Source organism: Rana temporaria, chromosome 3 (assembly GCF_905171775.1).
Source record: "Rana temporaria chromosome 3, aRanTem1.1, whole genome shotgun sequence".
NCBI classification, from domain to species: Eukaryota; Metazoa; Chordata; class Amphibia; order Anura; family Ranidae; genus Rana; species Rana temporaria.
In genome coordinates this window covers 232,478,280-232,491,428 of record NC_053491.1, presented here as the reverse complement: position 1 = coordinate 232,491,428, position 13,149 = coordinate 232,478,280, and the positions used below count along the sequence as shown (strand labels likewise).

The window sequence follows — 13,149 nt, the reverse complement described above, 5'->3', positions numbered from 1 at the left end:
AATAGCGCTGCTTATCTGGACTCACGTTTCTGGTGTCCTACAACCGCTCCTCTGGCATTCTGCCTGCAATGTAGACTTTGATTGCCCTGTTCGTCCTGTTGCCATTTTAGCTGTGGGCATTAGAAGCCGACAAGCAGGCACTTCCTCGTTGCGGTGACGATCGATCTCATGCATGCGCACTCGCAACGGGGAGCCGCGGCGTCAGCGTCTTCCTGGTCCCGAAATCACGCGATGTTTGCTGAACACAAGGGAGGTATGAGATAAGGCTCCCAGAGCACACTGCTCTGGGACGGGAAATGATACAATGCCCTAGAAAAACCCGAGAAAAACCCGTAGTGTGCAGACCGGAAGGAGGACGAATATATATGGAACTGTAAATATTTGAGAAACAAAAATATCCGTTTGTGCAATGTTTAATAGCAGCAGTAATCTTATGATTATGTTGAAATTCGGGTGGAGATACGCTTTAAGGCTACTTTCACACTGATCCACTGCAGCTTTTAAAGGACACGTGACTCAAAAACCGCACCAAAAACGGACTGCGTGTGTGGTTCTGATGCATTTTTACATTTTACATGTTCTACAGGTCCTGAAAAATACCTGTTTGTAAAGATTGTGGGCCAGATTCACAAACAGCGGCGCAAATTAAGTTACTCAAAACGTATGTCATTTAAGTTACGGGGGCCTTAATTTTGTGTCGTAAGTGCCGTATCCACAGCGCATTTGCGCCCAAAATTGCGCAAGCGTAACTTAAATCCCGAGGCGTAAGGCGGGGTTATTGCAAGTGGGAAGGAAGTGGGCGTGCTCCATTGTAATGAGCCGTGACCCCATGCAAATGAAGGGCCGGCTGTACTGCGCATGCGCGCACAAATCTGCACCTCACTGGGCATGTGCAGAACTCGGCTCGGCGCAATCAGTGAGATAGGTAAAAGGCCAAGCGTACTTAGTTTGAGAATCGCCCTGTGTATAAATAGCCCCAGACAAACACACTTCCCTTGCAAAAGTACATCCCTGTGTTCCCCTTTCCTAGAGCAAGTTGCTTCTGCTCTGTCGTCTGTTGGTGTGTGTTGGTGAGTTTAGTGTTAGATAAAAGTTTTGGAGGAGTAGTAGAGTGTAGTAGCTGTGTTTTTTTTCTAAGTGTATTTTCTGTTTGTTTTTTCTGATTGGTTTTTTTTCTGAGTGTATTTTCTGTGTGTTTTTTCTGATTGTTTTTTTTCTGAGTGTATTTTCTGTTTGTTTTTTCCGTGTTTGTTTTTGAATTTGTATTAGCTGTCTGCTTGTGTGGTTTGATTTTTGTGTGTGTTTCTTCTGTGAGTATTTGTGTTTGTTTGTTGTGTGAGTATTTGTGTTTGTTTGTTGTGTTTGTTTTTTGTTGTTGCTGAGTGGTGGGTGTTATGGCACCGAAGCGCAGGAAGCTGAATTTTTCTGTCGCAGAGAAGCAGATACTTGCTCGGGCCATCACCCAATATGGGCGTTATTTGCATGGCCCTGAGAGCCGGAACACCCCCCGGCCAGGAGGAAGGAGATCATTCAAAAAATCACAGATCAGATCAATGCGGCGGGGGGGGGGGGGAGACGAGGACCCCCGATGGGATTTAAAAGAAGATCAACGATCTTAAGAGCCTGGTCCGGGACAAGATGGCCAAAATACATGTCCATGCCACGGGCACTGGAGGAGGCCCACCCTGCTCCGTCAGGCTGACTGAGGAGGAATGGGCAGTGGGCCGGTGTTTCCACCCACAGCAGGTGGTGGGCCTGCCTGGCTTTCAATCTGATTCTCCTGTGAGGACAGGTAATTTTTGGGTTTTTCTATCTGGTGATTAGCATGTGTGGGTGGGGGAAGGGAAGATGTGCCAAGTGTGTGGATCCTCCAACCTGTGAATGTTTTGTGTCCTCCACAGATGGCCAGGAGATTGCTGGGCCATCAGGCCAGGAGGTTGCTGGGCCATCATGCCATGCTGCACCATCCCCAGGACAACAGGCTGCAGAAGAGTCCCAAGAATGGCAGGAGTCCCCAGGGGAGGGGAGTGGCCACACCTCCCCTCATGAGGAGGTTGAGGGGGGGAGGATGAGGGGGGGAGGCTGAGGATGAAGATATGGAGATTGCCAGGGAAATCCTTTTGGCCTCGGATGTGGTTCCCCCTGAGGCTACCCCTAAGGCTGGCAGCAGTCAGGCCTCCATCAGGGGTAGCCCCTCCCACTCCTCCCCCAACAGGCCTCCCCCACAAGGGTCTCTCTCTCCCCTCCTCCCAGGCCACAAGACTCAGCTGCAGGCAGGATGGCGACCCAGAGGACCAGGGGGGGGCCGAGTGTCTGCCGGCTAGTCTGCAGAGGGACAATGCCCGGCAGACCCGCCATCTGGGTCAGATCAACCAGGCTCTGACCCAGATGGAAGACAGCCTGGGCTTAATTAATGAGTCACTCACTGATGTGGCCACAAACTCCTTGGCGGTCATCACATGCATTTGTGACCTGCAGACCGCCACAACAGGCGTGGCCCAGGAGGTAAGTGCCCTGACCCAGGCTGTCCAGGACAATACCCGGGCTGTCCAGGCCAATACGGCTGCCCTCACAATCAGTCTGAACAGAATTGCAGTGGCCTTGGAGGGCAGGCCAGCAAGAGGACAGTCACCAGGGGAGGCTCCTCCTTCCCCTGCTCACCCCCCCCCAGGAGTCTCCCCTGGTTGGCCGTGCCCGTGGCTGGCCCAGGCGTAGCTCTCGCCGCCGCCGTTAACTTTTGGGGTACTTTTGTTTTTTTTTTTGTTTTTTTTTTATTATACTGTACTTATGATTTGTTTTATGTGTGTGAATGATGTGTGAATGTGGGGGTGACATTCCTGATTAAATAAGGGGTGTCACCCTCAGTTTTGGTGTAGTAGGGATCCCCAGGACCAGGGAGAAGTGATCCCAGGTCCGTGTGAAAGGGGTATGAATGCACAGTGACATAATTGGAGCCGTGGCGTAGCGTTACTGCTCCCAAGTACCATTGGGGGTACTTGGATCTAATCCAATTAGATGTGCATGTGATGTGTCTGTGCTAGGGACCACAGTGGGTGTGCATGCGTGCATTCTCATTGTGCCATGATTCATTTGTGTGTTTACTGTGCAAAGATGCATTCTGCGAGGCGTCTCCTGACTGCTGTTCCCTCAGAAGAGGGGGTACCCTCGGTTACTAAAGTCACTAGTATAGTTATGAGCATGGATGCCCCTGGCATGTTGGCATACAGATTGTTGTCCTGCAAGTGTGTGTGCTCAGCTCTTCCTTAATGGTGTTGCTTTAGCTGACCTTTACACGGCTGGTGTAAAATTAGGGCACCTTTTATAAAGTGTAATTTTACACCATGAAACTAACAGAAGCGCACAGGGGGTAATCTACGCCGCACACACTTAATTTTGTGGATCGCCTTATCTCCCTCATTTGCATCTTTGCCTATCAAAACAGTGGTGTGTCTAGCGTATTTTGCGTGCGAAGAAGCGGTGGTGTAATTATTTTAGGCAGGACGGAAAAACCTGGATTTCAGGCGTATCTCGTTTTGAGGATCAGGCGCAAAGATACACGCGGCGCATTTTTCAATTACGCCGCGCATCTCGAGTTAAAGGGTCACTAAAGGAAAACATTTTTTTTGCTGAAGTGACTGTTTACAGAGTATAGAGACATAAAAGTTAACTGATTCCTTTTAAAAATGATTAAAAATTGAATTTAATCTATCATATAATGTGCCTCTAGTTTCACTTTTGGTTTTAAAGGTACATACATGAAGTTCCGGGTGAGAGGTGAGTCGGGAAGACTCACAGAACAAAAACAAACAAATCCAGGGCAGTGTTTTGTTTTTAAAATGAATCTGATTGGTTCTGAGGAGTTTTAGACACACAGTAATGACAGCTTAGACCACTGTGAAAATCTCCCAGTACCATGGTTATAAGGAAACAGGCAACCAGGAAGTGTGGAGATCACAGCAGAATTACAGCTACTTCAAAGCAAAAACGAACAATGAGGACATGAAACCAGTACTGCAGTAAGGTAAAGGAAGCTATTTAGCTAAAAAAAAAAAAAAATCCTTTAGTGACCCTTTAAGTCGGCGCATCTGCTTTGTGAATCTGGCCCATTGATCTTAAGGCTGGGTTCACACCTATATGAATTCTACTCGCCAGGCTTTAAGAGTTACTCGCCACTAGTTGCCCCGCCCCTAAACACCCTTATAAAGTATCATATTTTATTCAGATCATACACGGGTATGCCATGATTGCAAATGCCACCCAGGTTTCTCACCTCTCACAAATGCCCCCCAGGTCTCTTCCCTCTCACCAATGCCCCCCAGGTCTCTTCCCTCTCACCAATGCCCCCCCAGCTCTCTCACCAATGCCCCTTTCAATTCTCTCACCAATACCCCCTAAGCTCTCTCACTAATACCCCCCAGCTCTCTCACTAATACCCCCCAGCTCTCTCACTAATGCTGCCCCCAGCTCTCTCACTAATGCTGCCCCCAGCTCTCTCACTAATGCTGTCCCCAGCTCTCTTACTAATGCTGCCCCCAGCTCTCTTACTAATGCTGCCCCCAGATCTCTCACTATTGTCCCCCCAGTTCTCCCACTAATGTCCCCCCAGTTCTCTCACGAATACCCCCCAGATCTGACTAATACCCCCCAGATCTCTGACTAATACCCCCCAGTTCTCTTACTAATGTCCCCCCAGCTCTCTCACTAATACCCCCCAGATCTCTCACTAATCCCCCCAGCTCTCTCACTAATGCCCCCTCAGCTCTCTCAGTAAGCCCCCCAGCTCTCTTACTAATGCTGCCCCCAGCTCTCTCACTAATTTCCCCCCAGCTCTCTCACCACCCAGCTCTCTCACTAATCCCCCCAGCTCTCTCACTAATGCCCCCCCAGCTCTCTCACTAATGCCCCCCCAGCTCTCTCACTAATGCCCCCCCCAGCTCTCTCACTATACACCCCCAGCTCTCTCACTAATGCCCCCCCCCCAGCTCTCTCAATAATACCCCCCTGTCATGTTACATGATATTGTTTTATTATAATGTACTGTTTCTTTAATGTCCATCTTAAAGTTTGTCTCTTGTGCCACTCCGTAGTTTGCATGCTGCTGAGTTTTCTCCTCCCCCTCTTCTCTGTATTAGTCTGCTGATAAACTACGTAAAATACGACGGCTTATGTTCCCTGGTCCATACCGTTGCATGGGTTGTGCCTCATATATGGGGAATAACTTTACGCCGGACATACGACTTGCGCAAACCGCGTATATTATGCGCCGGGCGCAAGTACGTTCGTGAATCGCCATATTTCCCTCATTTGCATATTTGAATCAAAAATCAATGGGAGCGCCACATGCGTCCAGCGTAAATATGCGCCCACGATACGCCGGCGTAGGCAAGTTACGTCGGTTGAACTGAAATAATAAATAAAAAAAATTCTAAAAAAAAAAAGTATGTATTTAATTAGTGCATTTAGCTGTTTATTTACAGTTTTGATTTTTAAAAAGCAGTCACACAATGAGCGATTGCCAACATGGTATCACTGTCCTAGAAAAACCTAATCAGTGTTAGTAAGGATCCATTCTGTGTATTTGGAGACATCAGTGTAGACACCAGGCTTATTCTCCTCTGCACAGCCAGAACCCCAGCTGACAACACCAAATAGCTGCACTCTGCTGTCCACTTCACACACAAGGGGTCCTCCAGAGTCTCCCTGCAGGGAAACAATACAGAAATAAGAAATTGTGCAACTGAATTACTTTTTCTATTCCAGCATATTATACTCCACTTTACACAGTGTGTAGAACAGTGTTTCTCAACATTTTTTCAGTCAAGGCACCCTTTAAAATGATAGACAATTTTAAGGCACCCTTTAAAATTATGGACAGTCTCATAGCACCCCATTCTAAAATGTAAAAACAAATATTCTAGTAGTTTTACATATAGAGCAACATCCACACATGTAGGACACCAGATGTTAGAGGTGATGTTTTTTCTCCAAAGCAAAAACACTTTTGCACACTGGTACTGAGTAGTATTCCAAGGTTTCTCTTCTCCCTCAATTTCTCCCCATCAGTCAGCTAATGTGACCCCAGTTCTGGAGGAGGGGCAAACAAAGATGCTGTGGAGGCAATAGACATCCTCCTTATCAACTGATCATGTCATTGGTTGTTGGAATGCCAGTGTCTAGAACAGGGGTCCTCTAAATACGGTGTGCATCCGGCCCGCCAGTGTGATTTACCCGGCCCGCGGACTGCCCCTTTAACATTGCAGCAATCCCCCTCCCCTCTGCTACCTTTATCACACAAGACGAGAAACATGACAGGTCCGGAAAAAAGGCGGGTCCTTTTGAGTTAAGAAGCGGGTGATTGGTTACTAGGCAGTGGGACGGTCCCAGCAATCAATCACTTGCCTTTTACTTGCAAAGTCCTGGCCTTTGTCCGGACCTGCCCTGCTTCACGTCTTGTGTGATTAAGGTAGCAGTGGGGAGGGGGGGGGGGGTGCTGTGATATTATAGAAGGTGTAATATCAATGGGGGGGATCTGTGATTGGGGGGGATCTGTTATGGGGGAGTCTGTTATGGGGGGCTCTGTGATGGGGGTGACTGTTACGAGAGGGCTTTGTGATGGAGAGGAGTTTGTGTTGGGGGGCTTTGTGATGGGGAGATTTGTGATGGGGGATCTGTGATGGGGGATCTTTTATGAGGGGCTTTGTGATGGATGACCTGATATGGGGAGTCTGTGAAATACTAATAAGTTTATGTTGATTAAAATTGTTTTTTATATTTTAAAAATATTAAAGTAGTTTTTTTCCTGTTTTTTTTTTTTTTCACTACAAATAAGATGTGTGCATAGGAATTTGTTCATATTTTTTTAAACTATAGTCCGGCCCCCAACAGTCTGAGGGATCATGAACTGGCCCCCTGTTTAAAAAGTTTGAGGACCCTTGGTCTAGAAAGTCGTAATGGTGCACAATGAAAACCTATGGCTTTGTGCAACTAAAAGGCAGACTTCATCGATCTGCTGAGTTGTATACAATTTTTTTATCAATTTTTAGGAATTTTGCCAAGGCAGCCCTGATGAAGCCTCAAGGCACCCTGTTTAAAAAGGCTGGTGTAAAACCTTGCACACATCAAAGTGTGTATTACTCCAACATTTTATATATCTAATATGAGTCTGTATTAAAAATTGTCCGGTTCTCTTTGTATTGCTTCCTTTGACTGAAATATCCACTGATCCTGTCAGTCCCCCTCCTTTCCTATTTCAAACTCATCACACCAGAGCATGAAAGCACATCCATTCCAGTGTGGTCCATTTTCTTCTTTGCATCCTTCCTGGGAGCTCAACCTGCCTGTGGTCAGACTTCTGCTGACAAACCCCCTGCACAGCTCTTCACACGAAAGATCTGTGTACTCCTGTTTCTCAGCCTCATGCCGACATGCTTCCCTGGCCATTGTTTAAGCCAGCTGTGTGTAGTTCAAGCTGCTGCTGAACCCCCCCAACCTCCATTATCACACCCCTATCTCTCTAAGCCACTTATGCAGCTGAGAAAATAGGTCATGTAATTACTTCTAATAATGAAGAAAAACATTTATAATTTAATATATAAACACACAACACACTTTAAAAGCGGAAGTGATGTAATATGGGACGGTAGGCGGCCCAAACATACATAGAACGCCAGACACACCAAACTGAATTAATAACAGCCGCCTAGTTTATTGTTTTTTACGAATGTAAACAATTGACAATTCACCATAACCATACCTCCCAAGATTTTGAGATGGGAATGTGGAACACCTACTGGCAAACGTATGTAGGCATAGGACACGCCCCCTGCCACACCCCCTTAAAGGAGAATTAACCAAAATAAAAGGTTAATTAAATCCACAAGTGCTTTTTTTTACCACTATTTTTCCTTTTATATTGGCTTTCAAAATGTACAAATGCAGCAATTTAGATTTTGGATGAAAGGTTTAGCACTGGGAAACACTTTTTGAAAGATACAAGGTGCATTTGTATACAACTATATAGATGAGACCAAAATGAGGGACAAATGAGGGGGAAAGAGGGACAGAGGGACATTGCTCCAAATCAGGGACAGTCCCTCAAAATCAGGGACAGTTGGGAGCTATGCCTTAACTCTTTTAATCAATAAATACTTTAACCACTTGCCACCAGTGTAACATACTTATACTGCAGCAAGGTGGCACTGCTGCACCAGATCACGTACCTAGTATTTGAGCCAACAATTCCAGGTCTGGGACACGCATGAGAGAGCCAGAACAGCGGTCTGCCTGTGTAAACATGGCAGATCGGCGTTCTGTCAGTAGGGAAGGCATGGATCCTGTGCTCCTGAAAAGCAAGGACATGGAACTATGCCTTCCTCTAGTAAAAGCACCTCCCACAATACACAAACACACAAGCTAGGCCCACAGTTAACACTTTGGTCGCCCCTGATGTTTAACCCCCTTCCTCAGCCAGTCTCATTAGTACAGTAACAGTGCATATTTTTAGCTCTGATCACTAATTTAGTGTCACTGGTCCCCAAAAAGTGTCAAAAGTGTCTGTTAGTGTCTGACTGTTTGCCGCAAAATCTCAATATGTCGTTGATCGCTGCCATTACTAGTAAAAGAAAAAAAAATGAAAAAAAAAATATCCCATAGTTTGTAGACTATAATTATGCGCAAACCAATCAATAAAAGTCTATTAGGATATTTTGTTACCAAAAATATGTAGCAGAATATTTATCGGCCTAAATTGATGAAGTTCTATAATTGTTTTCAATTTTTTTATTGGATATGTTTTATATCAGAAAATTAAAATCGTATTTTTTCCCCAAAAATTGTTTGTCTTTTTTCTTGGTTTCTACCGAAGAGGTGAAATTTGGTTACAGCCTGGCACGACCCTGCAATTGTCAGTTGAAGTTATGCAGTGCCGTATCACAAAAAATGGCCTGGTCATGAAGGGGGGTAAATCTTCCAGAGGTCAAGTGGTTAAAACTTAACATAATCTGCCAAAATCAGTGGGGGCACTCTTTAAATATCCCTCTGGCAACTGGCAAAAGATCCCACTCCACCCCCTGCTTAAATATGGGTCTTGGGAATTTCTGGAATGTTCTGGGGGGTCAGGGTTATCTTAAATTACCAATCCTAGAGAACCCTGAAGAACTTCCAGAACATTCCCAATTAGCCAAACTTTTTTGACCTATCACAAAACCCACAATTGAAATCAAATAATAGGGGGCTTGAAACTCCTACCGCCACTATTCCATGAGGGAAAGGGGGTTTCCTCACATTCTTTTGCTTCCACTGTGTAATGAGACACCTAGCTAACAGGTGGGTAGCCTCCTTTTGTCATACACTGCGAGCGCTGCTAGTAATACAGGGCCAGATCCACAAAAGGGATACGCCGGCGTATCTACTGATATGCCGTCTTATCCCTGTTTCTATCTATGGAACTGATCCACAGAATCAGTTTCTCATAGATAGGCAGAAGATCCGACATGTGTAAGGGACTTACACTGTCGGATCTTAGGATGCAGTACCGCAGCCGCCGCTGGGGGCATTTCTCGTCGAAATGCCGCGTCGGGTATGCAAATTAGCACTTACGGAGATCCACAAAGCGGTTTCCCTTCGTGAAGTCTCCGTAAGTTGTTAGTTTGCAAACGCAAAATTAGGGCTACTTTTACAAAGTGTAAAGTTAGTACACCATGTAAAAGTAGACCCTTCTTTCCCGCGACGCTGTCAAATTTATTTATTTATTTTTTTTTTTTCGCCGCATCTCTTTTTTTTCCCGACGCAACTTTTTTAACCCGGCGCGATTCACAAAACTCGGCGTAACGTAATTTCGCGCAATGCACGTCGGGAAAATCGCGTCGGGAGCATGCGCAGTATGTCCGGCGTGGGAGCGCGCCTAATTTAAATGGGACTCGCCCCATTAGATTGGGCCCGCCTTGCGCCGGACGAATTTAAGTTACACCGCTGAAAATTTCTAGGTAAGTGCTTTGTGGATCGGGCACTTAGGTAGAGATTTTGCGGCGGTGTAACTTAAATAGGAAGATTTAAGTTAAGCCCGCTCGTTGTGGATCTGGCCCACAGAGCTTATTGAGCTTCAAAGAGGACAAATTGTTGGTACCCTCTTAGCTGGTGCATCTGTAACTGAAGTTGCCAATTTATTTGCGGTGTCGTGAGGTATAGTATCAAAAGGTTATGACAGCATATACAGTTTCCAGGAAAACGCCTTCTAATAAGCAAAAGCACAGTCAACATGGTCAATTGATCGGAAAAGACAAAAGGGCATTGCGAAGGATTGTTACCCGGAACAATTTTTGTCAATTCCCAGGTGAATTCAGGCCATCTTGTATGCCAAAGGCGGTCCAACACCACATTGGGTAATGATTTCATTTTTTTACCTGGTGTTTCCATATTTGTGTCAAGACCCTATATATTATTGTATTATACTGTATATGTAACTGAAGTCTACCTATATTCTTCTCCCCTTCAGTGATGCAACATCTACGAGCTCTCCCTCACTGGCACTGACATTTTCATGCAGTCTTCTTCCAGGTTCAGCAACTTTAGCACCAAGCCATGCCCAGAACATACACTGTTTGCAAGAAGGCAGGTAAGAATATTTTATGCAAAAGGACATAAATGAACTAAGAGTGGTGCAAGCATAATGCTGAACTTTGGAAATGGAGCAGATGCTGCTCCTTATTATTAAAAGTGGCTCAAGCCCCTCTGTTAATTAGAAGAAATCAGTTCTCTGTTCTATGCTGTGTCTATGACAGACACAGAACAGTATAGCTGAGGGAGCCTGTATAGCTGAGGAGGCCTGCTCAGTCTTATGCCGCATACACACCATCACTTTATGTGATGAAAAAAAACGACATTTTCTGTGAAGTAAAAAACGACGTTTTTGAAACTTCAATTTTCAAAGACGAAGTTGCATACACACCATCGTTTTCTCACAATGTTCTAGCAAAGCGAGGTTACGTTCCACCACGTTTTTCCATTGAAGCTCGCTTCATAAGTAGCTTCTGGGCATGCGCGGATGAAAAAACGTCGTTTTAAACGACGTTTTTGCTACACACGGTCAATTTCTGTGAAGTAAAAGTTGACGTTTTGAAAAACGACACATAAAATGGAAGCATGCTTCAATTTTTTTTGGTCGTTTTTTAGAAGACATAAAACGACGTTTTCCCCCACACACGGTCAATTAAAGTGACGTTTTTAAAAACGTCATTTTTTTTCATCACATAAAGTGATGGTGTGTACGCGGCATTAGGCTCTGCTCGTACAAGCAGAGAGAGTAATGCGAGTTGATGCTGACAGCTCACATCCTGTATGCCAGGTCTGACCTAGTGGGGAACTTTGGCAGTTTTCTATACTGACAACTGCTGCATTCCCTTTGTTAATTAGGAGCAGGCCCTGTGCCAGTTTCTATTCCACTCTGAAACAGAAATTGTTGTGAGTGGTGCAGATAGACCTAAAACAGGACTATCTGCTTAGTTAATGTGGGGCTCACCACATTATGCGGGCACGCAAACTTTTTTGAATTCCCTCGGATTATGTCTCCCCTGCAAAAAAAAGAAGCCTGCCTTCTTGCATTTTGGAGCGGGATTCCACTGCTCATACTAATGCAGTGACTGGCGTTGAAGTGTATAAACATACATACAGGCATACCCCACTTTTAAGTACACAATGGGACCAGAGCATGTATGTAAAACGAAAATGTACTTAAAGTGAAACAATATATTTTTTCACTTCTAGGGTGTAGTAGGGGGTCAGGGGCTGTAGTTGAGGTCTCGGGGTCTGTATTGGGGGTGTCAGGGGCACACTGGAACAGGGTGGGCTATGCTCTTGGAGCATTAGCTCCTTCTACTGTGGCTCCAAAATGTCTGTACAGTACTTGTAAGGCACTTTACATACACTCGCGGGTATGTCCTTACTCGCGAGTGTATGTAAAGTGAGTGTACTTAAAGCGGGGTATGCCTGTATAGTATAGGTCCTGTTTCCTGGTTGTGGGTGTTAAACATATTGGGCCAGATCCACATAGAAATGGATCGGCGCAGCGTATCAGAGATACGCTACGCCGTCGTATCTTACTTGGCTTTAAATCGAATCCAGGAAGATTTTGCGCCGTAAGTTACGGCGGCGTATTCAGGGCGCAAGTCCTGCGGGAACGCGTGGGAACGGAGTTCCTGCACTTTTTTCACAGCAGGAACGCAGTTCCCTTTGCAGGACTTGAGCAGCCGTGCCGCCCGAGCCAATCCTTCACTAAGCAGAGATGCCCAGCTCGAATCACTGTCAGGGGCAGGCGAACCTTAGTAATCCTTTATGTTACTGGCCGCTTCCTGTATATGTATTCCGTCACTTCCTCGATGCCGCAATGTCTCCTGGGAGCTTTTGTCATTGTTCCCAGGAGACATTGCGGAGGTCTGCCACGAGTTATCGCAGGATTTAGAAAGAACTTGCTTCTTTCTAAATCCCGCGATAAATTTTGCGCAAATTATGCATATGAGCGTATATTTTTTTTTTTTTTTGGTGGGGTAGTGGATCTTGGGTGGGAGTTCCCACACTTTTTTCCCCAGGACTTGACCCCTGGGCGTATTGTATTTCTGGCGGCGGAATTCAAATCGCCGATTAGGGGCCGTGATTCATTTAAATGAAGTGCGTCCCCGCGCCGATTGAACTGCGCATGCTCCGTTTCAAAATTTCCCGTGGTGCTTTGCAATTTTTTGAACTTAGACGTGACTTACGTCCATCCCTATTCACGGACGACTTACGCAAAAAAAAAAAATCAAATTTCGACGCGGGAACGACGGCCATACTTTAACATGGCAAGTCTATCTATACGGCGCAAATTAACAGCTTTAACTATACGCCGGAAAAAGCCGATTAGAGACGACGTAAGAGAATGCGACGGCCGCGCGTATGTTCGTGGATCGTCGGAAAAAGCTCATTTGCATACCCGACGCGGAAAACGACGCAAACTCCACCCAGCGGACGCCGAAGTATTGCATCTACGATCCGAAGGCGTGCGAAGCCGTACGCCTGTCGGATCAAACCCAGATGCCGTCGTAGGATTCAAACTAAAGATACGACGCGGGTAATTTGAAAGTACGCCGGCGTATCAGTAGATACAACAGCGTACTCTCT

The 13,149-nt window shown here is 45.8% G+C and overlaps 1 protein-coding gene and 1 long non-coding RNA gene across 2 annotated transcripts in view; one reads left to right on the top strand and one right to left on the bottom strand.

Annotated features, from left to right (window-relative positions):
* Positions 1-5,441: 5,441 nt before the first annotated feature.
* The window catches only part of F12 (coagulation factor XII), an 83,364-nt gene continuing 75,656 nt past the window's right edge, over positions 5,442-13,149 (bottom strand). Inside the window, exon 14 of the mRNA XM_040344449.1 lies at positions 5,442-5,700. Coding sequence (XP_040200383.1) covers positions 5,545-5,700 — 156 coding nt within the window. The 3' untranslated portion in view covers positions 5,442-5,544. The remainder of the gene's footprint in view (positions 5,701-13,149) is intronic.
* Positions 10,440-13,149, top strand: part of LOC120932214 — a 37,497-nt gene continuing 34,787 nt past the window's right edge. The window contains exon 1 of the long non-coding RNA XR_005747938.1: positions 10,440-10,612. This is a non-coding gene — a long non-coding RNA (uncharacterized LOC120932214). The remainder of the gene's footprint in view (positions 10,613-13,149) is intronic.